The 27847-nt window shown below is 42.2% G+C and overlaps 1 protein-coding gene across 1 annotated transcript; it reads right to left on the bottom strand.

Moving 5' to 3' along the window:
* Window positions 1-1293: 1293 nt before the first annotated feature.
* TBX22 (T-box transcription factor 22) lies at window positions 1294-27847 on the bottom strand. Its single transcript, XM_070951951.1, is given in 9 exon segments — window positions 1294-1907; window positions 9331-9416; window positions 13391-13455; window positions 13561-13725; window positions 17748-17922; window positions 18895-18908; window positions 18910-18997; window positions 24464-24611; window positions 27697-27847. Coding segments are annotated over 9 exon segments (1506 nt in total).

Genomic DNA, 27847 nt, shown 5'->3' with positions numbered 1-27847 from the left:
CAAGTCAGCTGAGATCATCAGAGGTTCTAAAAAAACAAAAGAAAGCCTCTGCCGATCAGGCAAGTCAGCTGGGATCGTCAGAGGCTTTGAAAGCATTTTTTTTACAACCTCTTCAGCCAAAGAGGTTGTAGAAAAAAATGGTTTTAAAAGTACAAAAAAGAAAAAATGGCCACGCCCACCAAGCCACACCCACAGAAATGGTAGTAATAAATTTTAGATTTCACCACTGATCAGGACCATAGTTGACTACTTGTGTAGACATCAGAAAAGTTTTCTGACTTAGATTTTTTTTTCCAAATACACAATAGATTTCTTTAATTTATGTAGAAGAAGATCATGGATCATATATACACAAGGAAAGAACATTCAGAAATAGCCCTAACCATATGCAAATGACTCCTTGCAGTACATATAATAATATCAATAACAATAATTCAAAGCTGCAGAATACTTTGAAGTTGACAATAAGCAGTTAATATGGAAGGAGATAAGACAATGAAGTGCTTTTACTCAGGGAATCGTTGACGAAAAGAACGACTAGCATGAGCTCTTTAAAAGAGCCAAGAAACCAACTTCAGGATTAAGCGATATTCTCAAAACAATTCTCAGATGAAAGATAACAAAAATCTCATGAATATTTGGATCACCGTTACATTTCAATCATGACACGACATTTCAATTCTGCTGCAAAGTGCAAATATTCAAAGAACAGCTTTACTTTTAAGTCAGGCAACCAAATAAATTAGCTTTTATGACCGTCTCTTTCCTACACATATGAGAACATCTCTGACACTAATTGGTTCATAGTGCTTTTTATCTCTTTTATCAGATGTTCTCAAGAAAGTCAGTGAGGAAAGCTTGCTTAGAGTTTTGGTTAAGGTTTCTCAGAAGCGTTTTTTTCCTCCTCCCCAAAATAATTTCTTGCGAGTCTCGTTGTGTTGTGCTTCTTCCACCAACTTTTTATCGTTTGGTGAATTAAGGAGATGTCCATCTGAGCCAGTTCTGAATATTATCTACCTGTTGTGGGCCTTAAGTATGTTTCGCCCTCCATCATCCTGGCAAAGGAACTTGCAAACCTCCATCAAAGTTCATCTTCTTTATTCTCCAATTTATTACCCACCCACTGAGGTGGGCACAGAGTTTTCCCTGTCAATGAACAGGAATAAAATTCCAGGAAGCCACTTCGTCCATTTCCTTGTGTTTTGCAACGTTCCAAACATTGCAGTCCATTGGTGAAGGATGTGGTCCAGAAATCGTCTGTGGCCTGACTTTTGAAAGATTAGAAGTTTTTTTTTAGAGGCAGTGGTTAACTGTGGATGTCCAGGGAGAATGATTACACCTGTTGTCCTGGAGCAGAGGGGGCATGCCATCGCTCACTTTGAAGTGGCTCAGTGAATTCATTAACCTAGAAGGCACCGAAAAGTTATAACCGTAGAACCCATAAGGGGGATGCAAGGCACAGTTTAAAGTTTCTCGGGCAACGGGCGCTGACGGGAAAATGTTTCCAGACGCATGCAAGCCGTACAACATCTGGCCAGCAGAACTGGGCCCCTGGGACACCACTCCATCTAGATCTTCTGCTTTGCCACTTCTGACGTTGCCAATGCTCAGAGAAGACAAAGTGGGCACCTCCACCATGAAGTGGGGGAAAAAGTGAGGACCGGTGGCACTTCCCAACTTATGGTGGCTAGGGAACATCAGGGATGGCTGTCTTAAAAGATTGGTAGGGCAAATCTTGTAGCAGATGGGTAGACCAAGATGGTGCAGGTAAGAATCCGGGCAGGGCATGCCAAGATTGGTTGCAGAGAGGTGAAAAGTAGGAGGAGAACCCGCTGGAGAAAGGAGGGAGCTGAGAGGTGATGGGGTTCCCCCAGAGGGTGTTACAGGAGACGAACCGGAACTCCCACCTAGGATAAAGCGAATAAAATGACATTATGAAATGACAGCAAACCAAACAGAATTTTGTTCTGCACCTTTCATAATATTCAGAATCATTGAAATTGGAAACATTTATTGTGGGAAAACTTGAGATTTTTTTCAATTATGGTCCCCATGGAAGGTCCCCTTTCTTTGGATGGCAAAGTATTTCCAGGCATTGAAGCAGGGGTGACATGTAAAATTTGTTACTACCGGTTCTGTGGGCGTGGCTTGGTCGAGGGGGGGATAATGTGACTGGGTGGGCGTGGCCAACTTTTTTTTTTAACTTTTCAAAGTATTTTTTCTGCAAATGCAAAAAAAAATGCTTTGAAAAGCCTCTGCCCATCAGGCAACACAGCTGGGATCATCAGAGCCTTTTCAAAGCATTTTTTAAACCACCTCTTCCTCTGAAGAGGTTGCAGAAAAAAATGCTTTAAAAGTCTCTCTGACGATCCCAGCTGAGTTGCCTGATCATCAGAGAGGCTTTTCAAAGCATTTTTTAAAAAGCCTCTCTGATGATCCCAGCTGAGTTGTCTGATCGTCAGATATTTTTTTAAAAGCCTATCTGACAATCAGGCAACTCAGCTGGGATCGTCAGAGAGGCTTTTAAAAAAATGCTTTGAAAAGTTTCTCTGACATCAGGCAACTCAGCTGGGATCATCAGAGAGACTTTTAAAGCATTTTTTTCTGCAACATCTTCAGCGGAAAATGCTTTGAAAAGCTCTGACGATCCCAGCTGAGCCACGCGATCATCAGAAGCTTTTTTTTACTTTTAAAAGCATTTTTTGGTGGAAAAAGTTGTAAAAAAAATGCTTTTAAAAGTGAAAAAAAAAAGCCTCTGATATCGTGCGGCTCAGCTGGGCATGTGGGGGGTGGATGTGCAGGGATTTTTGCTACCGGTTCTCCAAACCACCCGCTGCCATCGCTACCAGATTGGGCAATCCGGTCCGAACGGGAGCATTTCACCCCTGCATTGAAGTAACTCTACTCATCCAAACTGGTCAACCAAAATGCTTATAAATATTTCCTATCCCATTCCAGAATAAGCAGGGTTGCTATCCCGATCTTCAAATGTATATTAGCTTCCAAAAATTCGTAAATTTTCCTTTTGAAACAATTGAATAGAATTGAGACAGGGAAAGGATATATTATAGACCTATTTTACTGTGTGTAGATAGTCCTCATGACTGTAATGGAATCTGGAATTTCCATCACAAGTCATGACTGTTGTAAGTCAAGTCACCCATGCAGCCGATCCAATTCTGCACCCTTTTTTTTTACAGTAGTCATTGAGCCAATGCCTCGGTTGTAAAGTGAATGCAGCCATCATGAATGAGGGCATTTTTTTTTGGTTGGAAATGGTGATTTCTGACAAAAATCATCATAAATTGTGTCAAGTGACCATGGAGCACTGCAACTGCTCAGAGTCTTCTGCTGAGATGGGTGGCTATAGAAATCAGATAGATGGATGGATGGATGGATGGATAGATAGATAGATAGATAGAAAGGATGATAGATAATTAGATAAATAGATGATAGATAGATAGATAGATAGATAGATAGATAGATAGATAATTAGATTAGATAGATATCTAGAGAGATAGATAATTAGATAGATATCTAGAAAGATAGATAATTAGATTAGATAGATATAGATAAATAGAAAGATGATAGATAATTAGATTAGATAGATAGATATAGATAAATAGAAAGATGATAGATAGATATAGATAGATAGATAATTAGATTAGATAGATAGATATCTAGATAGATAGATAATTAGATAGATATCTAGATAGATAGATAATTAGATTAGATAGATAGATATAGATAAATAGAAAGATTAGATAGATAATTAGATAGATAAATAGACAGATAGATAGAAAGATGATAGATAGATAGATGATAGATAGATAATTAGATAGATAGATAGATGATTTAGATAGATAATTAGATTAGATTAGATAGATAGATAGATAGATAGATAGATAGATAGATGAGATAGATAAATGATAGATAGATAGATAGATAGATAGATAGATAGATAGATAGATAGATAGACAACCTGATAACAATCAGAAGCAATGCCTTCCTGCTGCCAAAAATAATAATAATTTTTTTTAAAAACCCTGAGCAAATATTACACACACCGAATAGATTTTCCCATTTTTCCTTTAGACAAACTCTCCTCAAGGGGCATTTTAAGAAAAAGAAATGTATGTAAATTGTTTGCTGGCAATGTTAAATTCTATTTTTCTATTACCATGTGAAACAGCAAACTCAAATCCTACATTTGTATTATTTTTGACGGTGAATGTTTCAACAGGTTGTACAGTTGTGGATTGCCGTAGAACAAACAAGAGTCTTGTAGTATCTTTTGTGTCACATGTGTTTCGGGCTTTCTCAATTCACTTCACCAGATGTGTGGGATAACAACCTCAGAGAGAACTTTCGGTGGCCCCACAATATTCTTGCGGAAATAAGAAGGAAGCCGGAGAGAGAAACAGGAAAGGAAACAAAGCTGTGTTGAGGCTTAGGTGCCAAAATAAAACTGGCTTATTTTCAAGATTTTACAGGTCTGTCCTTTCCTTTCCTTTCCTTTCCTTTCCTTTCCTTTCCTTTCCTTTCCTTTCCTTTCCTTTCCTTTCCTTTCCTTTCCTTTCCTTTCCTTTCCTTTCCCTTCCCTTCTTATACTTTCCTTCTTCCTTTCCTTTCCTTTCCCTTCCTACAGTTTCTTCCTTTCCTTTCCTTTCCCTTCCTTTTCCTTTCCTTCTTTCCTTTCCTTTCCTTTCCTTTCCTTTCCTTTCCTACACTTTCCTTTCCTTTCCTTTCCCTTCTTATACTTTCCTTCTTCCTTTCCTTTCCTTTCCTTTCCTTTCCTTTCCTTTCCTTTCCTTTCCTTTCCTTTCCTTTCCTTTCCTTTCCTTTCCTTTCCCTTCCTATACTTTCCTTCTTCCTTTCCTTTCCTTTCCTTTCCTTTTCCTTTCCTTCTTTCCTTTCCTTTCCTTTCCTACACTTTCCTTTCCTTTCCCTTCTTATACTTTCCTTCTTCCTTTCCTTTCCTTTCCCTTCCTACACTTTCCTTCTTCCTTTCCTTTCCTTCTTCCTTTCCTTTCCTTTCCCTTTCTACAGTTTCTTCCTTTCCTTTCCTTTCCTTTCCTTTCCTTTCCTTTCCTTTCCTTTCTTTTCCTTTCCTTTCCTTTCCTTTCCTTTCCTTTCCTTTCCTACACTTTCCTTTCCTTTCCTTTCCCTTCATACACTTTCCTTCTTCCTTTCCTTTCCTTCTTCCTTTCCTTTCCCTTCATACACTTTCCTTCTTCCTTTCCTTTCCTTTCCTTTCCTTTCCTTTCCTTTCCTTTCCTTTCCTTTCCTTTCCATTTATTTATTTATTTATTTATTTATTTATTTATTTATTTATTTATTTATTTATTTATTGGTTCGATTTATATGCCGCCCTTCTCCGGAGACTCAGGGAGGCTTACAATGCGTTAAGCAATAGCCTTCATACTTTTGTATATACCTGCTTAGTAGGGCTTTCGGCCCCCCCAAGCAGTGTTCTTTTTTATACAAAGTCAGCTTATTGCCCCCACAATCCGGGTCCTCATTTTACCTACCTCGGAAGGATGGAAGGCTGAGTCAACCTTGAGCCTGGTGAGATTCGAACTTGCAGTAATTGCAGGCAGCTGGTCCTACTTAACAGCACTTTAGTCTGCTGCACCACCAAGGCTCTTCCTTCCTTCCTTCCTTCCTTCCTTCCTTCCTTCCTTCCTTCCTTCCTTCCTTCCTTCCTTCCTTCCTTCTTTCTTTCTTTCTTTCTTTCCCTCTCTCTCTCATTATAAAAGCCTAACTCTGCTTTCTTTGTGGAAAGATATAGGCATTATTACAAATGTAATAATACAGTGCAAATGAATTTGGACTGAATCTTTGCTAGGAGATTTCTGCTCATCTTTTCATGTCTGAATCTGCCCCATAGAGAATATAGTTCTTGAAAGGAAAGGCAGTTGTACACATCTGGTCTCCACAGCCCAAGTGCATTTGGAAGAAGCACCATGCTTGACTCACAAGGTTGGCATCAGCAATGCCACGCACATAAATCTTTGCCTACTTCTGGCAAAAGAGGACATCTGCTGAACATCTGGTCCACCAACAGAGAACCAAGCTACGTAGTAGAACAGTGGTTCTCAACCTTCCTAATGCCGTGACCCTTTAATACAGTTCCTCATGTTGTGGTGACCCCCAACCAGGGGTGGGTTCTAAATTTCTTTTACTACCGGTTCTGTGGGCGTGGCTTATTTTGTGGGCGTGGCTTGGAGATCATGTGACCGAGTGGGCGTGGCTAGCTGGTCATGTGACCGGGTGGCCATGGCTATGTGTATAGGGACTACTCAGAGGGCTGAAAAAAAGTCATTTCTGACAGGTCCTCGCACTTTTGACTGGTCCTCACACTTATGACCATCCTCACATTTATGCCTGTGCAGCATTCTTAACAACCATGTTACTCATTTCACAACTGCTTCTCTTCAACATGGTATAAGATAGGGCAAAAACGTAAAATGTGAGGACAGTCGTAAGTTCGAGGACTGGTCAAAAGTGCGAGGACCAGTCAAAAATAACTTTTTCAGCCCTCTGAGTAGTCCATATGCATAAAAGGATACAGCAATAGAGAGGGATGAAGGAAGGGAAGGGAAATTAGAATAGGAGTGAAGGTAAGAGAGGGAGGAAGAGAGAAGGAGAAAGAGGAAGTAGGGAGAAGAAGAAGAGGGGGGAAGAGAAAGTAAGTAAGAAAGAAAAGACAAAGGTGGTAGGTTTGAGGAGAAAGATTGCTGTACAATAAAAAAGATGAAAGGGAAGAAAGCCAACCCCAAACAAATATAAAGATATTAAGATAAAGAATGAATTGTTAAACTTTAGAATAAAAGAGAACAAATAGGAATAAATAGCAATAATTAGAAACACACATACAAACATACAACATATTTTCTTTGAACAGAGTATTTGGCCGGTCCACAAATTTAAACAGTTGTAGGAGGTTAGCAGCCACCCCTTTCCTAGAAGAATGAATAATAATATGTGTGCCTGGACAAGTATTTCTTCTACTAAGTAGAAGAAATACTTGTCCAGGCACACGTATTATTATTCCAACAATCATCCAGGGCCTGTGGTCCAAATGAAAAACATTCTTCATCTAGATGGGAATGGTGGACCGAATGGACACAAAGGCTGATCTTCTGACAAATTTGGAACCATATGGTGGCTCTTTCTTGAATTGTTTCCTGGCTGAAGTTCATGCCATCTACCCTTCTGATAGGCATCCTTCATCCCATGCCCAACCATTTTGAGAATGGCTCATTATGCACGCACCCCCTGTGCTGTCATCCTATTTTTGATACTATATTATATTATTTAATTGGCATCCAAATCATGTCGTTTCCTCCAAGAACACAAGATAGCCTATATTGTCTTACTGGCACATCACTGCACTGAAGTCACTTAAGCTAAAAAAGAAAAAAGGAAACTGGCTCAAATGGATGTATTTATTTATTTATCGGATGTATCTATTTACTTATTGGATTTATTTCTTTGTTTGTTGGATTTATTGGGTTTATTTGATCGTTTCTTTACTGGGTTTATACGGCTGCCCACTCACTCTCAGTGACTCTGGTTGGCTGACAAACGATCTTCCTTGCAAAGGACTTGAAAGTGGATCTATCCAGGTTCGATCTGAATCACACTAGACTGTATGGGATTGCTAACTACAATCCCATAGATTTCTACATTTTTATCGCAGTCATCCAGGGAAGGGGAGGGGAGGGGAGGAGAAGGAAGAAAAAAGAAAGAGAAGAAAGGGGGAAGGGAAGGGAAGGGGGGAAGGGAAGGGAAGAAAAAAGGAAGAGAAGAAAGGGGGAAGGGAAGGGGAGGAAATAAAAAGAAAGAGAAGAAAGGGGGAAGGAGAGGGGGAGGAAAGAAAAAGAAAGAGAAGAAAGGGGAAAGGGAGGGGAGTCAAGTGAAGTGAAGGGGTTAGGGTTAGGGTTAGGGGAGAGGAGAGGAGAGGAGAGGAGAGGAGAGGAGAGGAGAGGAGAGGAGAGGAGGGAAGGGAAGGGAAGGGAAGGGAAGAAAAAAGGAAGAGAAGAAAGGGGGAAGGGAAGGGGAGGAAAGAAAAAGAAAGAGAAGAAAGGGGGAAGGGGAGGGGAGGGAAGTCAAGTGAAGCGAAGGGGTTAGGGTTAGGGTTAGGGTTAGGGTTAGGGTTAGGGTTAGGGGAGAGGAGAGGAGAGGAGAGGAGAGGAGAGGAGAGGAGAGGAGAGGAGGGAAGGGAAGGGAAGGGAAGGGAAGAAAAAAGGAAGAGAAGAAAGGGGGAAGGGAAGGGGAGGAAATAAAAAGAAAGAGAAGAAAGGGGGAAGGAGAGGGGGGAGGAAAGAGAAAGAGAAGAAAGGGGAAGGGGAGGGAAGGGGAGGGGAGGGAAGTCAAGTGAAGTGAAGGGGTTAGGGTTAGGGTTAGGGTTAGGGTTAGGGGAGAGGAGAGGAGAGGAGGGAAGGGAAGGGAAGGGAAGGGAAGGGAAGGGAAGGGAAGAAAAAAGGAAGAGAAGAAAGGGGGAAGGGAAGGGGAGGAAATAAAAAGAAAGAGAAGAAAGGGGGAAGGAGAGGGGGGAGGAAAGAAAAAGAAAGAGAAGAAAGGGGGAAGGAGAGGGGGGAGGAAAGAAAAAGAAAGAGAAGAAAGGGGAAGGGGAGGGAAGTGAAGTGAAGGGGTTAGGGTTAGGGTTAGGGGAGAGGAGAGGAGAGGAGGGAAGGGAAGAGAAGGGAAGGGAACGGAAGGGGAGAGAAGTTGTGAAGTGAAGGAATTAGGGTTAGGGAAGGGGAAGGCGAGGGAGAGGAGAGGAGAGGGGAGAGGAGGGGAGGGGAGGAGAGTGGAGGGGACGAGAGAGGAGGGAAGTCAAGTGAAGTGAAGGGGAGGGAGGGGCAGGAAGGGAAGTGAAGGGAAGGGAAGAGGAGGGGAGAGGGGATAGTTTAAAGTAAAATTAATGTTCTACATATAGTTGCCTCTCTCAGAATATAAGCCTTGATATTTATCCAGCCTGCTAGCTTTGAGCAATTACATTCATCAATTAAAAAGCCCAAGTCTTAAAAAGGGAACAAATATTCCCCTTTGATTAATCAGTCCAGCTCAGAATAAGGCAGCCAAAGACGGTATCATTCACAAAGGGGAAAACTGCTCCAGGGTCCCAAGTTTTACTCGTTCCCTTTTTTGCCACGATGATGAAAAAGAAACTCAGTTTCACGACCCACTTGGCAGCCAAACGCCCCAAACATTTTAAAAAGAAGTTCTTTAAACTAAAACAGCCTAAAGTTTTAAAGACGCACATAGAAATGTAGGAGAAAAAAAAAGAAAAGAAAAGATTGTTGAAGATGCAATACTTACTTGGGCGTTCTGTCCCGAAATGCTTAAAATCTAAGGTCAGAGAAGGTCTCCATGGATAGGATTCCAGAAGTCCATCCAAAACTCCTCTGCAACACGATAGAATTAAAATTAGATTTGCAATTCCTATGGAACAAGGCCATTGGAGAGGAACTTGGAGCAGAGGTCTAGAGTTTCATTCATTCAAATATCTCAGGGTATTTCGCTGTGCCTTAAGACCCTGCTGTTCTGCCAGGCCAGGCTATCAATGTAATGATTTTAAATTGGATGTTTTAAATTTTGGGGGGTTTTAATATTGAGCCGAAATTATTTAATAATTTTAAATAATTTTAATTGTTGTTTGTCTTTGTGCTTTTAATAGGCTGTACACTGCCCTGAGTCCTTCAGGAGAAGGGCAGTATAGAAATAAAATTATTATTATTATTATTATTATTATTATTATTATTATTATTATTATTATTATTATTATTATTATTATTATTTATTGGTTAATCTTTAGTGAGATTCACAGCCTTTGAGGCTGGTTAATAGCTCAGCAGCTCGAGTCCTAACCAAGGACCTAGGAACTGTTAAGGTATCGTCGGAGGATGTAAGCTGTTCCGAGTAAGGTGTTTTTTTGTAGAATCAAAATGTTCAAGACCGGCAAATTTAGAATTTCTAAATAGTGGGGTAGCCCTTTGGGTATTGCTCCGAGGGCTCCAATTACAATTGGGACAACACACGATTTCTTTTTCCACAGTCGCTCAACTTCAATTTGTAAGTCCCGGTACTTTGTGATTTTTTCTTGCTGCTTATCTTCAATCCGTGCATCACCAGGTATTGCAATGTCAATGAACCATACTTTTTTCTTTTCAACTATTGTTACTGTATGTCAGGTGTGTTGTGGACCAAGTGCCTGTCAGTCTGAATCCTGAAGTCCCACAAGATCTTGAGTTTCTCATTCTCTAAAATTTTCTCAACCTGATATTCCCAGTGGTTATTATTATTATTATTATTATTATTATTAGTAGTAGTAGTAGTATAAGCACACGGGTAGATTTAACCACATTTTTGGGGGGTCAAAATGAAATAATAAGGTACAAATGCAGGGGTGAAATCCAACAGGTCCTGACAGGTTCTGGAGAACCGGTAGTGGAAATTTTGAGTAGTTCCGAGAACCGGCAAATACCACCTCTGGATGGCCCCAGAGTGGGGTGGGAATGTGGATTTTGCAATATTCTTCCCCCTGGAGTGGGGTGGGAATGGAGATTTTGCAGTATCCTTCTCCTGGAGTGGGGTGGGAATGGAGATTTTGCAATATCCTTCCCCCAGGAGTAGGGAGGGAATGGGGATTTTGCAATATCCTTCCCCTGGAGTGGGGTGGGAATGGAGATTTTGCAGAATCCTACCCCTGCCACGCCCACCAAGCCACGCCCACCAAGCCACACCACGCCCACCAAGCCACGACCACAGAACTAATAGTAAAAAATATTGGATTTCACCACTGTACAAATTCCTATATAGCTTCAAACCATAATATCTGTGCCTTCTTCTCTGCATCTCTGCCAGTCAAGTAAATTTAGTAAAGGGGTGTCAAACTGGATTTCTTTGAGGGCCGGATCAGCATTGTAGTTCTCTGCAGGCTGGAGGGGTGAGTGGGGGGACACGGGACGGATGCCTCCTGCAGCATCCTGCCGTCCAAAATGGGGCACGGGGACCTCATGCAGTCCCCTTTGCCCCATTTTCAGCCCTAATGGTCTTCTGCAGCACTTTACCGGCCAATACAGGGCACAGGGGGGCTCTGCGACCCCCCCAACTTGTTTTCATCCTCCATTGCCTCCTGCAGCACTCTGCTGCAGAGATGGGTTTTAGCAGGTTCTGACCGGTTCTGGAGAACCGGTAGTGGAAATTTTGAGTAGTTTGAGTAGTAAAAATTCTGACATGCCCCGCCCCCATCTATTCTCTGCCTCCCGAGTCCCAGCTGATTGAGAGGAAATGGAGATTTTACCATATCCTTCCCCTGGAGTGGGGTGGGAATGCAGTATCCTTCCCCTGCCACGCCCACCAAGCCACGCCCACCAAGCCACACCCACAGAACTGGTAGTAAAAATTTTTGAAACCCACCACTGATGTGGATGTGGGGAAGGGGACAGGCTGGAGAAAGAGAAAGAGAAAGGAGAAAGGTCTGCTGGCCGAAAATGGGCCTCATGGGGGCCTCCGCACTCCCCCACTCCCCGTGGGGGCAAGGCCAAGTAAAAGGTAAGAATAATGCAGGCGGGGCGGGAGGGCCCAGCTCCCGAACAAAGAGAACCGGTTCGGTGACATCATATTGTCACCGCTACCGGCTTGGCCGAACCGGGCCAAACCGGGCGGAACCCACCACTGTGCCGTACCCTTCCCTCTCTGTTGAGAGAGGGCTGTTCAATTTTAATGCAGATGGCCTCTTTGACTCCTCTTTTATGGGTTCACCTGCGTCTTCCATTGTGGCCAATCTCTACGTGGAAGAGATAGAAACCAAAGTCCTAAACTCCTTCACAAGAATTCCACCCAGGGATTAAAAGGGAAATTTGGGAGGGATCTTCTCTTCCAAAGAGAGAGAAAGATTTTTATGCCCAGGGAAGTCTATTACAATACACTTTGGGACAGGAATGCTTGCATTCATTCCTGCTTATGCATCGCACGACAATATCAAATCCAAATAAGCTTTATCATGATCACAGATCAACCTAATTTGACATCTTTTTTTAGCAGTAGCCATAGCAATAGCACTTAGACTTATATACCACTTCACAAGGCTTTTACAGCCCTCTCTAAGCGGTTTACAGAGTCAGCGTCATGTCCCCAAACAATCTGGGTCCTCATTTTACCGACCTCGAAAGAATGGAAGGCTGAGTCAACCTTGAGCCGGTTGAGGATCGAACTGCTGGCAGTCGGCAGAGTTAGCCTGCAATTCTGCACCACCACAACTTTCTAATCTAATAACTGTTGGGTTTTTTTCCTTCATATTCAGTATTATAGTTCAGATCCAATTTCCAAAATGTATTTACTCAACTAAAAAATAGCAACTGTCTTCAAAGTCAGGACATAGCTGCCTCGTTTCCTAGAAACAATCTGGCAGGTAGTCCCAGGAAAGCATTCTGTAGACAAGTACTATCTTGACAGTCCTTCAAACTGCACTGATGATGTTACCTAGTTTGGTAGTGAAACATCTGCGAGAAAATCACCAAGCTCAGAGAGCACCAAGGATCCCTCATTTCAACCCTGAGCTACAAATATTCTCTTTCAATAGTGCCTTCGAAGTACAGTAGGGGCCAAAATTGTGGAAACCTTTTGGGGAAAGTGTATTTTTGAGGTTTGATGGCTAATAACACCACTTTTTCTTTTGGAGTTTCAAGATAATCCTATTCCATTGCTGGAATGGCCTGGGAATGGCCCAGACCTTCACCCACTTGAAAATCTATGAAGCCGACTAAAGAAATGTGTTAGTCAGAAGCAACCCAGCAATAAAACCCAGTTAATAGAAGCCATCATTCAATCTTGGTTTCACATTAGAACAGCTGCAGAACTAAAAGACTTGGTTCACTCCATGGGAAGATGTTGTAAGGTCATAATTCATGCTAAAGGTTATCCAACTAAGTATTAACTGACATGGTGATAATTTTTGTAGATCTCATTTTTTCTATGGTGATTATTTTTGTAGATCTCGTTTTTCTACGCGTTTCACTTTTCTTCTTTAGACTGTAACTGCTATTCTAATAGCAAATCCTTCCTAAAAGTTATTGCATTACATTCTTGATTAAATTATCTTTCCATTGATATATAATTTTATGGTACTATTCCCCCCCAAAAAGTGATGTTATTAGTTAGTTTTAGAAAATACACTTTTCCCAAAAGGTTTCCACAATTTTGGCCACTACTGTATCCTGGGGAAACTGAAAAGCTACAGGCAATTGTCATTAATGATGTATGTTTCTTTCATAATGTAGGCAATTAATGAACAAAAGCATGTACTTTTTTCCATTTAAAAGTCTTTAAACAATCCGTAGCTCCGTCAGTTAAATAACTGCAGTTTGTTTGTTTTTACCTGTTTCTTCCGGGGTCTCTAAATCCTTTGGCAAATGGATTGCGGTCAATCTTCAGTTTTGTTATCTGTGGATGTTTTTCAGACAAGCAACAAAGGAAGAACTGTGAATATCATACTTCTCACCAATCTGCTCACAAAAACCTGCTTGTATCCCTGGAAGGTTAATTTACCTGCTGGTTTTGATAAGCGGTGACCGTCGTAAATTCGGTTTCTTTAAACGAGAAGGTCTGAACACCAGCTGCAGGCAAAGACGGGGTCTGGGAAAGATCAAATCTGGAATCCTGGATGATAATGTGGACTCTGGGCTTGTATTTGTGCATTGATTGCAAAATTATCTGTAGTCCACAGAGAAAGAGAGAGAAAGAAGAGGAAAAAACAATCAGAAAAAGTGAACGTTATCATTTTTAAACTTGGATATATTTTTATTTATTTATTGTTTATTTATTGGTTAGATTTATATGCCGCCCTTGTCCGGAGACTCAGGGCGGCTTACAATGTGTTAAGCAATGGCCTTCATACTTTTGTATATACCTGCTTAGTAGGGCTTTTGGCCCCCCTTAAGCGGTGTTCTTTTTTATACAAAGTCATCTTATTGCCCCCACAATCCGGATCCTCATTTTACCTACCTCGGAAGGATAGATGGCTGAGTCAACCTTGAGCCTGGTGAGATTTGAACTCGCAGTAATTGCAGGCAGCTGGCAGCTAAGTGCTACTTTAACAGCACTTTAGTTTGCTGCACCACCAAGGCTCATAGAACTTTTTTTTTAAGTTCTACCTTAATAATAATGCTTTCTATTTAAAGCATAGCAACAATAAGGCTGAAGCAGGCAAGAAATGATGAAGGGATGATTTCCCTTTCCCTGGTGTAACTTTGAGCAATTTTTCTCTCCTACTCCCCCTCCCCCCTCATCTTTTTGTTTTACTTTAGTTTTCCTTTTTCTTATACTTTTTGTTGTTCTTTGAAATGGGATAAACTTGATTTTATAGGGATCTGATGGTTAGATAAGAAAGACAGAAGTTAGAAAGGAAGAGAAATTAAAAGAGGGAGTCCTAATGAGGAGAATTGTTAAAGAAGAGGATGTTAAGTATGTGATTATATTACTATGTTATTGTACTACTACTATTATTGTGGTGAATGTTATAACAAAAGTTAATATTATGACTGATGAAACATTACTGTACCCAGGCCAACACTGTTTGATGAAAACAGGACTGAATATAAACAAAATTAATAAAACATTTTTAAAAAAGGAATAATCCTCATTAGATTTGCCTTAAGAACAACAAAGATGATTAGGGGACTGGAGGCTAAAACATATGAAGAACAGTTGCAGGAACTGGGTATGTCTAGTTTGATGAAAAGAAGGACTAGGGGAGACCTGATAGCATTCTTCCAATATCTCAGGGGCTGCCACAAAGAAGAGGGAGTCAAGCTATTCTCCAAAGCATCTGAGGGCAGGACAAGAAGCAACGGGTGGAAACTCATCAAGGAGAGAAGCAATTTAGAACTAAGGAGAAATTTCCTGACAGAACAATTAATCAATGGAACAATTTGCCTCCAGAAGTTGTGAATGCTCCAACATTGGAAGTTTTTAAGAAGATGCTGGATAAGCATTTGTCTGAAGTGGTGTAGAGTTTCCTGCCTAAGGGGGTTGGAGTAGAAGACCTCCAAGGTCCCTTCCAACTCTGTTATTTTATTCTATTCTATTCTAAATATGTGGAATCTCAACAGAAACAGATCTTGGAAGCGGACTTGATTCCTGGCAGCTACATAGAAAAGTCAACGTGGTTTTCTTGACAGCATTTTTAGGTGTGACTGCTTCCTTCTTGGGATTGAGATAACTGGCCCAAAATCACCCAGCTGGCTTGATGCCTAAGACAGACTAGAACTTACCGTCTCCTGGTTACTAACCAGCTGCCTTCAACCATTGCACCAAACTGGCTCCCTATTAGAGTCACAGACTAGCAGAAACATCACATATAACAACATTTGCAGCCAATCCAATAAGGACTGGTCATCCAGTCTTAAAGACAGTTTGTGTAGTGATTAAGGCATTAGACTAGAAACCAGGAGGCAGTGAGTTCTAGCCCTGCCTTAAGCAAGAAGCCAGCTGGGTGACCTTGGGCCAGTCTGTTAAGCAACTTAGAACTAAGGAGAAATTTCCTGACAGTGAGAACAATTCATCAGTGGAACAACTTGCCTCCAGAAGTTGTGAATGCTCCAACACTGGAAGTTTTTAAGAAGATGTTGGATAACCATTTGTCTGAAGTGGTGTAGGGTTTCCTGCCTAAGCAGGGGTTGGACTAGAAGACCTCCAAGGTTCCCTTCCAACTCTATTATTCCATAATTTAATATGCGTTCAATCACTTGAACAATGTGAAATTTGGATGATGAAAGACCCAGTTCTCCTCCTTGCGGTTGGCACTAATGAGGTCTAGTCTAGGACTAAAACCAGAGAGAGATTGTAGCTCAAATGTCCATGCACTTGAAGAGCGTTTTGTGTTGCTTTCTTTTTCACAAGAAAACAAAATGGTTGTTGGCAGCTCTAAAAAGATCACTACCCTTTTTTCCATGAAACAAAAAATCCCTTCCAAATGTTTATTTGGAAAACCGAAGGGTGATATTTAATCAGGGGTGGGTTCTAAATTTTTTTACTACTGGTTCTGTGGGTGTGGCTTATTTTGTGGGCTTGGCCTGATGGTCATGTGACAATTCTTTAGGATTTAGCAGAGATACTGGTCTACCAGGCTTTTAACTGCTTGCAGAGCTGTACCGGTCTACCCATTTGTTTTTCGAGCACACTGGTCTACCACCACACTGCCTTTTAATACTGATCAGCTGTACGGTGTCCCCTTTGAAGCCCCGCGGCAAGAGTTTAAACAGGTTTTTTCCTTCTGGCCGATCAGCTGGGATTCAGGAGGCACCTGAGTCCCAGGTGCCTCCTGAGTCCCCCATAGGATGGGGGCGGGGCCAAATAAAAGGTAAGAATAATGTGGGGGGGCGGGAGGGCCCAGATCCCGAACAAAGAGAACCAGTTCGGTGACGTCATATCGTCACCCGCTACCCGGCTTGGCGGAACCGGGCGGAACCGGGAGGAACCCATCACTGCATATAATACTACACTCTACTTGACCTTATAGTGCAGCTAATAAATAACTAATATGCCAAATTTAAGCTTATTTATTTATTAGATTTGTTTCCCGCTTATCTTGTCTCACCTGTGGGACATCAAAGGTTTTCCTGTTTTAGGGAGAGACAAAAATATTGCTATCCAAGCCAAGATACATTTTACACACAGCTAAGTTGTTTGGGCATCGGTAGCAAAAATCTGATTCTCACAATTTATCTGACATAAAAATCAAAATTGTTTTTCTCTATTTTCCTCACACTCAAAATCTATTTCCAAGGCAAAGATCAAATCCGGACTGCAAAACCCAGTATGCCACTAGATGGCAGCAAAAATGCTGGCCCTTTGCTGCCACCTTGTGGTCATCTGAGTTTTGTGGCTAATTCCTTCCTTCCTTCCTTCCTTCCTTCCTTCCTTCCTTCCTTCCCACTCTTTCTCCCTCCCTCCATTCTCTCCCTCCCTCCCTCCCCTCTCACCCATCTTTCTTCCTCCTTTCCTTCCTCCCTCCATCTCTCCCTCTCCCTGCCTCTTTTCCTCTCCTCTCCTCTCCTCTCCTCTCCTCTCCTCTCCTCTCCTCTCCTCTCCTCTCCTCTCTCCCTCTCCCTGCCTCTTTTCCTCTCCTCTCCTCTCCTCTCCTCTCCTCTCCTCTCCTCTCCTCTCCTCTCCTCTCCTCTCCTCCCCTCTCCTCTCCCCTCCTCTCTTCCCCTCCCCTGCCCTGCCCTGCCCTCCCCCTCCCCTTCCCTTCCCTTCCCTTCCTTCCTCACTCCCTCCCTCCTTTCTTCCCTTCCTTCCTTCCTCCCTCCCCCTCCCTCCCCTCTCTCCCTCCCTTCCTACTCTTTCACCCATCTTCCTTCCTTCTTTCCTCCCTCCCTGCCTCCTTTCCTTTCCTTTCCTTTCCTTTCCTTTCCTTTCCTTTCCTTTCCTTTCCTTTCCTTTCCTTTCCTTTCCTTTCCCTTCCCTTCCCTTCCCTTCCTATACTTTCCTTTCCTTTCCTTTCCTTTCCTTTCCTTTCCTTTCCTTTCCTTTCCTTTCCTTTCCTTTCCTTTCCTTTCCCTTCCTTTCCTTTCCTCCCCTCCCCTCCCCTCCCCCCTCCCCTCCCCTCCCCTCCCTTCCCTCTTCTACTAAGTCTCCCAAGGCAGCCATCTTGCTCTAGCTAACAATGGAGCTGGCCCTCCTTTCTTCCCTCATCCTCCGTTCCTGTAAAGTAGTAACCTGAAATCCACACCTACATGCCCTTTGTCGTCCATCTCATTGTTGGTGAGCTTCACCCGATCAAAGCTGATGATCTGCCTCATCCACGTCTCTCCCGAGCAGGGGGAATCCGGGTGGATATATAGCCGAGGTGTAATGCACGAATGGTCTGTGTTCCCGGCCACCATCCACTGGGAGCTGTGATAGACATACCTGCCAAACGGAACAAGGGTTAGAAGAAGAAACCCAACCGGTTGGCACCGCTGTTTTTGTTGAGTAAGACAAAATCAGCTGATTTTACCCAACCGGCATTAAGCCATGAATCACAGCTTAAAAATCGCAACAATAGGATTCATGTGATAGACGAAGCCAAAAATTACATCAGTCGCGTTACAGCTTAACATATGGGAAACTAAAATACTAGGTCTTGAGCCAGGGCCCCCAATTAGCTTGGGAAATGAATTCACCATATTCTACTCTCCACTGTGTAACAGCAATCAGTATTATTTACGCATTGGAAGTCAGGCTAATCATTCACAGTCCACTTAATCAACTAATCTTTTCTTCTTGCTTTCTGTAGTCCTTATTCCCAGGATTTCAAGGATCCAAGTGTTGCTTGCAAAAACCTCTGCTGCGTGCATCAGTTTTAAAGGTTTGTTCCTGTTTCTCTTCTTTTCACTCTTAGCTCCGCTAAGCTCATGCCTCTATCTCAGTCCCAAATTCAGAGGGAAGACAGAGCTCTCAATGTTGGGTGGACAAAGCTAAGATAGAGGCAGGAACTAAGGAAGGAACTAAAGAAGGAAGGAAGGAATTAAGGAAGAAACTAAGGAAGGAAGGAAGAAAACTAAGGAAGGAAGGAAGGAACTAAGGAACTAAAGAAGGAACTAAAGAAGGAAGGAAGGAAGGAAGGAAGGAAGGAAGGAAGGAAGGAAGGAAGGAACTAAGGAAGGAACTAAGGGAGGAAGGAAGGTAACTAAGGAACTAAGGAAGGAACAAAGGAAGGAACTAAGGAAAGAAGGCTTAGAATCTAAATGTCTATGGAGATTCTCAGTCTTCCAGATCATGGTTGTCCCAACATCCACTTGCCTCTTTGTTAAAAAAAAAGCACCTTTGGCTTAGAATCTAAGTTTCAAAAAAAAACACTGGTATATGTGCTTGGGGGGGGGGGAATAAAAACTTTTTTACCTGTATCTTTTCGAGGTCCACTGGGACCACGTCTATAGCAATGTAATATTGTTTCACTGGATCCAAACCTTTTACTTTAACTCTGACCGAAGGAAACATTCTCCTGCGTAAAACAAAATTTGTGTTACCTTACTGTAACTTTTCACTTTGCCACCTCGTCACTCTCTCCAACATTCAGACATTTTAGCCACACAAGCTGGAGATTTTTTGTTCCCCCAACCCCAAAGCATTGATACCACACCTAGAATATTCGTTAATACTACCCGTTTGGAGGGAAAAATACAAGGAAAAAGAAAAAAACAAATCAACGTAAATTGCTTGGCTGTTGAAATAGGCATTTTTGTTAGCAGCAGTTCTTAAAAGTTCTTAAATTTTGAAGTTCCTAAAAATCTCTGCAGTTGGTCAATGGGAGTAATTGTAAGATGCAATCTGCTGAGGTTTTTTACTTGGAAGAATTGTTGGTTGAACAAAAATGACTTTTGTTTGCATACTTATAAATAAATTGGTTGCATTCGGTACCCTTCCTGCCTGCTTTCCTACTACTGCTACCTCTGCAGTTCCATCAGGAAGAGTGTCAGGAAGTGTGAGGCTGCCTTTGAAGGAAAGGAACTTCAATTGTTCCTAGTTCGAATCCCTAGTACAGGTCTCTGGCGTGAGCAGGAGGTTGGACTAGATGACCTCCAAGGTCCCCTTACAACTCTGTTACTGTTAAAAATAGTAATTGTCTAAGTAAATGAAACAAGTATTGCAAGTAGCAAGGTACAAAATATCAATAGAAGAGAATATTTGTAGCCTAGTGTTGATTTGTGGGGTTCTTGGTGCTCTCTGAGCTCGGTCGTTTTCATGCATATGTTTCATTACCCAACAACCAGGTAACATCAGAGGAGGAGGAGGAGGAGAAGGACTGGGTCATTCTTGGTGCTCTCTGAGCTTGGTTGTTTTCTTGCATATGTTTCATTACGCAACAACCAGGTAACATCAGAGGAGGAGAAGGAGGAGGAGGAGGAGGAGGAGGAGGTGGAGGAGGAGGAGGAGGAAAGGAGAAAGAGAAGGAGAAGGAGAAGGAGAGAAGGAGAAGGAGAAGGAGAGGAGAAGGAGAGAAGGAGAAGGAGAAGGAGAAGGAGAGGAGGAGGAGAGAAGGAGAAGGAGAAGGAGAAGGAGAGGGTCATTCTTGGTGCTCTCTGAGCTTGGTTGTTTTCTTGCATATGTTTCATTATGCAACAACCAGGTAACATCGGAGGAGGAGGAGGAGGAGGAGGAGGAGGAGGAGAGAAGGAGAAGGGGAAGAGGAAGAGGAAGAGGAAGAGGAAAAGGAAGAGGAAGAAGAAGAGGAGGAAGAAGAAGACACACAGTACAATTAAGTACAATTTTCAAAAAAGAATACAAATACAGTACAATGAAGAGAAACAACTAGGTAATATTGGAGGAGGAGGAGAAGGAGAAAGAAGGAGAGGACTGGGTCATTCTTGGTGCTCTCTGAGCTTGGTTGTTTTCTTGCATATGTTTCATTACACAACAACCTGGTAATGGAGGAAGAGGAGGAGAAGGAGGAGGAGGAAGAGGAGGTGGTGGAGGGAGTCATTCCTGGTGCTCTCTGAGCTCGGTCATTTTCATGCATATGTTTCATTACCCAACAACCAGGTAACATCAGAGGAGGAGGAGGAGGAGAAGGACTGGGTCATTCTTGGTGCTGTCTGAGCTTGGTTGTTTTCTTGCATATGTTTCATTACGCAACAACCAGGTAACATCAGAGGAGGAGGAGGAAGAGGAGAGAAGGAGAAGGAGAGAAGGAGAAGGAGATGAGGAGGAGAGAAGGAGAAGGAGATGAGGAGGAGAGAAGGAGAAGGAGAAGGAGAGGAGGAGGAGAGAAGGAAAAGAAGGAGAAGGAGAAGGAGAAGGAGAAGGAGAAGGAGAAGGAGAGGGTCATTCTTGGTGCTCTCTGAGCTTGGTTGTTTTCTTGCATATGTTTCATTATGCAACAACCAGGTAACATCGGAGGAGGAGGAGGAGGAGGAGGAGGAGGAGGAGGAGGAGGAGGAGGAGGAGAGAAGGAGAAGGAGAAGGGGAAGAGGAAGAGGAAGAGGAAGAGGAAAAGGAAGAGGAAGAAGAAGAGGAGGAAGAAGAAGACGCACAGTACAATTAAGTACAATTTTCAAAAAAGAATACAAATACAGTACAATGAAGAGAAACAACTAGGTAATATTGGAGGAGGAGGAGAAGGAGAAAGAAGGAGAGGACTGGGTCGTTCTTGGTGCTCTCTGAGCTTGGTTGTTTTCTTGCATATGTTTCATTACACAACAACCTGGTAATGGAGGAAGAGGAGGAGGAGGTGGTGGAGGGAGTCATTCTTGGTGCTCTCTGAGCTTGGCCGTTTGCTTGCAGACAATTTATTACCTAACTAAGTAACATCATCAGTGTTTGGGTAATGAAATCCCTTCAAGAAAACAATCAAGCTCAGAGAACGTCCAAGACCTTATACTACAGAATACCTTTAGAATAAGGCTTGCAGATAAACAGCAGAAGAAAAGAAAACTAGAGCTAAGAGTAAGCTCCTTCAGAATGTTTCCCAGTGATAAGATTTAATGTTGTTTTCCAAATGTTTGCCCATTAAGAGAATGTAGCCCATGTGCAAGAATGCCACTTTAGGTCTCCAACTTTGTTTTCTTCCGCTAACAACAACAATGTGTTCTAGGTTCAGCATTGTTAATATTGTGTTAAAATTTGTTAAAATTTGTGCTTTTCAGGGCATTTAAATTAAAGTCATCTGTTGCCCTGTTGTGTGAACTAGGATGCATTTTCAACTCGCTTTAGAAGGGCAGATTAATCCTAGAAATAGACGTGCCGCTCTTTTGTGAGTTTTAATGCTGAAACGACATCTGACTTATCGAGATCACTACCATTACTGTCTTAAGTAGTTTGCTTAAGCTGTAAAGAGCACTTGGTTGTCGAAAAGAGAAAGTATGGAGCCAAGACAAAAACCAACACAAAGCATTGTGATATAACTCTAGCAAACTTTGAAATGCTGAAGCCCAGTTTCAGAGTTACACAGAATTCATGGTGCTTTACCGAAGAGACATTGCTTTAAAATTATATCATACCAGAAGGCATGGTTTAGTTCCGTTTCTATGCAAGTGATTTATAGCACGATAGGTCATCACTATGGTGACACATTGCTAAGGATGGCAAACTTTGCATCTCCCAAAGCAAATACATTGGGAAGAAGAGGTATCACAAAGTCCCAAAGTTCAGTTCAGACTTCTCACGAAACCATGAGTGAAGTAACTATGGTCTACTGAGTAAAACACTATTTTATTTATTGAGGGCTTTGCATAATATACAAAGCCATCGATCATTGCTCAGACAAACCAGACTAGCTGCATTCACACAGTAAGGAAGCATCTGTTTCCAAGCAAATTTGACTCCTGGTGACATTATGACTGTAGCCATCTCGTTTTAGTGATAGGAATGATCTGGTTTGGGATTGCTTTTTTTTTTCTGGGATGTTGTTATTTTATTATGATTGTTGTCATATCGAGTCTGTAGCTCTGAGATTCTCCAAATGTTTCTTATCTAAGTGCTAATCTGTTTCCTGATTGCTTATTTGTTCCCTGTGACTATCATTAAGTGTTGTACCTTATGATTCTTGATGAACGTATCTTTTCTTTTATGTACACTGAGAGCGTATGCACCAAGACAAATTCCTTGTGTGTCCAGTCACGCTTGGCCAATATAAAATTCTATTCTATAATAAATTGTTTAAAATCTTACCCTCAAAACAATGCTATAGAGCACTGCACATCAAAACAACTAGACACAAGAACAGTTTTTTCCTGAACGCCATCACTCTGCTAAACAAATAATTCCCTCAACACTGTCAAACTATTTACTAAGTCTGCACTACTATTAATCTTCTCATCGTTCCCACCACTCATCTCCTTCCACTTATGCCTGTATGACTGTAATTTTGTTGCTTGCATCCTTACGATTCATATTGATATTGTTTCCTGATTGCTTATTTGTACCCTATGACTATCATTAAGTGTTGTACCTTATCATTCTTGATGAATGTATCTTTTCTTTTATGTACACTGAGAACATATGCACCAAAGACAAATTCCCTGTGTCCAATCACACTTGGCCAATAAAAAATTCTATTCTATTCTATTCTATTCTATTCTATTCTATTCTATTCTATTCTATTCTATTCTATTCTATTCTATTCTATTCTATTCCATTCCATTCCATTCCATTCCATTCCATTCTAAGCAAGAATAACCCTTCTTAGCTTGACCCTTGATGAAGGAAACCAGGAGTTTCCATTTGCTGAGATGAACATTTCGTATTTTGACTTACACAAGTTTGAACCTGATCCGCATCAAAATATTAATTTCAATGAAGCTTAATAGTTTCTGCTCCCCCAACAGTCACCAAAGATCATGATAATTTATTTAATTAGCTTTAATTTTGGGGGTTAGCAGAGCTCATCGAATCACAAACTAAACACTGGGGCTGAGTTTGCAAAATGCAAACTAAACTAAAACATGGTTTGTTCAATGTTTAGTTTTACAACCAGGCCATGGTTGGTTTCACGCAACATGGTGTGTCACCTGACATGCTGTGCCAAACAAATCCACCACATTCATGGATTAAGATAGTAATCTGAAACCTTCTATGCATTTTTAGGAAGGAAGGAAGGAAGGAAGGAAGGAAGGAAGGAAGGGAGGGAGGGAGGGAGGAGAGGCAGAGAGGGAGGGAGGAAGGAAAGAGGGAGGAAGGAAGGAGGGAAGAAAAGGCAGAGAGAGGAATGAAGGAATGAAGGAACGAAGGAACGAAGAAACGAAGGAACGAAGGAGGGAGGGAGAGTCAGAGAGAGGAAGGAAAGAGGAAGGAAGGAAGGAGGGAGGGAGGGAGAGGCAGAGAGAGGAAAGAAGGAAGGAAGGAAGGAAGGAGGGAAAGTCAGAGAGAGGAAGGAAGGAAGGAAAGAGGAAGGAAGGAGGGAGGGAGAGGCAGAGAGAGGAATGAAGGAATGAAGGAACGAAGGAATGAAGGAACGAAGGAAGGAGGGAGGAAGGGAGAGTCAGAGAGAGGAAGGAAGGAAGGAAGGAAGGAAGGAAGGAAGGAAGGAAGGAAGGAAGGAAGGAAATAATAGAATTGGAAGAGAACTTGGCGGTCTTCTGGTCCAATGCCCTGCTCAAGCAGGAAATCATATACCATTTCAGACAAAACATTGTCCAATCTCTTCTTTAAAATCTCCAGTGGTGAAGCACCCACTTCTGGAGGCAAGTCCTTCCACTTAACTAATTGTTTGTTACTTCTTGTTCTGCCTTCAGGTGCTTTGGAGAATAGGTTGACCCCCTCTTCTAAGGAGTGCTGGTCCAAAGAAGTACAGTGTGTGTAAACACAGAATAAAATCATATTCTCATCCTCAACCACAAACATGTTGCAATTTAGCAGAAATAAATATCTTCCTAGGACAGGGCTCAACGATTTAAAGTCAGGATGGGTGCAGCAGAGGAAGGAAGACGAAAGACGTGGGCACACCTGACCATCTAAAAGCCCTAGATCTTACCTGCCAGCTTTGGTGATGATCATCTCGGTGCCAATTTCATGAAATCTCTTCCACAGCTCTGAGCCTTGTAAGTCGACTTGAATGTCCCCTGTTTCTTTTTGGGCTTCCTCGCAAAGAGATAGGGTGATTTCTCCTTTGGTTTTCTTTTCTGGAAAAGAGAAATGCGAAGAAGAAATAAAATATGAGAAGCAAAGACCATTGAGGTCTCTGATTAGTGACTGTCTTCACAGGAGCTGCTGCTGAGCGAGGGCTTCCTTGAATGACAAATTATCCAGTCCTACAGGAGTGAGCACCAGTCCAGCTTTCTTGGTTGACTAGCCTGACTAGGTGGCTCAGGGGCTAAGACACTGAGCTTGTCGATCAGAAAGGTCGGCAGTTTCTGCGGTTCGAATCCCTAGTACAGGTCTCCTGCGTGAGCAGGGGGTTGGGCTAGATGACCTCCAAGGTCCCTTCCAACTCTGTTACTGTTAGACTCAATGCAGCCATTATCTCTTTAAGTGGGTCCAGAAGATTATGTGAACCCAGCTCAGGAGTTCAGTGAGACCTTTCTTCCAGGCAGAGAAAGATGGTAATGTCGGTCCTTCTTGAGTTGCTCCAGGCCTTCCTTCCTTCCTTCCTTCCTTCCTTCCTTCCTTCCTTCCTTCCTTCCTTCCTTCCTTACTTAGCAAGAAAGGTCTTTCAAAGATAGTCTTCCGTTCATTTTAGGTTGTCCCCATGGAACACCCACATTAGAAGCATGGATGGGAATGTCAATAATTCTACTATTGTGCTACCTGAAAGAAATAATTCCCTTCCATATTATGTTTTCAGCCCCGGCTTCCATTTCTCTCCCAAATGAAAAGTAATATGGAATTAGTGGAATTGCAGAATTTGTTCAGCAATTGACTCGCTTTTGAAATCTGAAATTGATATTTGTTATTGAAAACTAAAGGTCTGCTAGATCAGCTAGTAGTGGCCATAATTACTAAACTGATACATTTTGTAAGTGGCCATATTGTTATTTTCTGTTCCACGCAAGGAGGTGATTCTCCTGTGGCCTCCCTTGACCTTCAGTCTCACCTTTGAGATTTATCTCAATCCATATTCCTCTCCCTTACACTAGTTTCCTCTCCTTTGGGTGCATTTAACTTAGCAAACAAACATGCTTTATTTTGTTTTTAATTCTGAGAAATTAGAATTAAGTTCTAACAAATAATGAAGGGGAGTCACACAGAATCTGTTCAATTTCAATTTTTCTAAATTTCCAAATCTTTATTGTCAGTGCACAACACATGTGCAATGAGATTGGTTGAGCTCCCTTAGTGCACCCCCCCCCCAAAACACAATACAGTGAAGAAAGAAAATCCCTAACTCAATAAATCATATTAACAAAACACCCAGTCCTATTGCACCGGGGTGAACATGTTACACATTGCGCCGGCTCTGCAGTCCATCATACTATGTAGTTATGAAGTTATTTCTCATTCAGGAGTCTGACAGCCCACAGATAAAAACTGTTCTTCAGCCTGTTTGTACTGCTGGCTATACTTCTATTTCTCCTTCCCGATGGTAGGAGGGTAAAGAAGCGATGACCAGAGTCGTCCCTGTTCACCTCTCCACTCTTTTTTTTAAGCCCGAGAAAAGATTGGCTGTGTTCAAGAAGCCAGGGCTTGATTAACCAGAGTTTAATAAATAAGCCACAATATCTGCCTTTGTCCAACCACTTAGCCAAAGTCAGGAAATTCACATTCTAGCTTAGTGCAACGTTTGTAGGTTGCCCAAAGAAATTTTTTCGGGTTTAATGCTTTTGCCTTTCTTATTTGCAAGCCACTTGGAGTCATGAAGGAATGGAAATCAAATTAAATTCATAAGGGAGAGGATTTTGCCTGCTTTGGAAAGGAAGGATCAGACTCCTCCAGTCTGCTGAACTTTCCTTTGCTGAAATCTGGGTGACTTACTTCCGAGGAAACCCATTCGGGACATAATTCCCAGGGATGGAAACTCCAAAATATCCAGGGGATAGGTTCATGGGACTTTTTTTTTTTTAATTTGATTTATATGCCACCCTTCTCCGGAGACTCAGGGCGGTTTACAGTGCGTTAAGCAATAGCCTTCATACTTTTGTATATTTATACAAATATTTATATTGCCCCCACAAATTGGGTCCTCAATTTACCTACCTTAGAAAGGATGGAAGGCTGAGTCAACCTTGAGCCTGGCGAGATTCTATCTTACTTTAATTGCAGACAGCTGGTGTTAAATTATAGTGCTCTGTCTGTTGAGCTATCCAGGCTCCTAACTTAACCCATTCAGCTTTATAAGCAGCCACATAGCTCGGCTATGCTCCATTAGTGCTAATCTCATGAACTAACTTGTTGTGGGACTGCATTCTGATCGGGCGAATTCCTGATCCTATGTATTGCTCAGGGGTAGCTGAATTGGGGGAAACCCAATCCTAAAACTTTGCTCCTTCCAATTCTGGGGAATAAATGAGAGAAATTCGGGGGGGGGGGGAGAGGGGGGAGAAGCTTGCACCGCTCAGAGAGTGGTGATGGTGGAAAGGCTTCTGTGAGTTTAGAGGTCCCGATCCCTCACCAGTGCTGATCACCTAAGTCAGGAGTCAGCAACCCGTAGCTCTGGAGCCGCATGTGGCTCTTTCACCCCTCTGCTGCTGCTCCATCATTCAAAATATGCATCACAACTGCCAATGTGCAACACCCACCTGCACACAATTTATTGAGCTTTTCAATCCCCGGTAGGCCAACCATGGATAAATCCAAGAAAAGAAAAGTTTCAGAAGAAAACAGAACATTTAATTCGAGCCTGGATAGCTCAACAGACTAAAAGCCTATTATTAACATTCAGCTGTCTGCAATTATTGCATGTTCGAATCTCACCAGGCTCAAGGTTGACTCAGCCTTCCATCCTTTCTAAGGTAGGTAAATTGAGGACCCAGTTTGTGGGGGCAATAAGCTGACTTTGTATAAAATATACAAAAGTATGAAGGCTATTGCTTAACGCATTGTAAGCCGCCCTGAGTCTCCGGAGAAGGGCGGCATATAAATCTAATTAAAAAAAACAAAACAAAACTACATATGCTAGTTTTGTGGCCGCTCAGGAAATAGTCAGGCACTGGAAGGTGATTTCTTTTCTGTGGGAAACGGCTCCAAATGGCTCTTTGAGTGTTTAAGGTTGCAGACCCCTGTCCTAAGTGGATTCAATTGGAAAGAAAGCCGGGAAGAAATGGGGCTTACCGGGCGCTTGGCTTCTCCTGAAAGGCAGTTTTTCCGTCCTGGTCTCTGAGGAGAGCTCCTCTTCCAGATCCTTTAGTTTGCGCTTGGTAGAATTGGCATTGCCCATTAAAACGTCCACGGAGAAAGCGTGCGCCCGGGAACTCAAAGCCAT

The sequence above is a fragment of the Pituophis catenifer genome, unplaced genomic scaffold (assembly GCF_029215685.1).
Source record: "Pituophis catenifer annectens isolate HBS135680 unplaced genomic scaffold, rPitCat1.0.hap2 SCAF_11, whole genome shotgun sequence".
In the NCBI taxonomy this organism is placed as follows: Eukaryota; Metazoa; Chordata; class Lepidosauria; order Squamata; family Colubridae; genus Pituophis; species Pituophis catenifer.
This window is presented reverse-complemented; position numbering and strand designations above follow the sequence as displayed.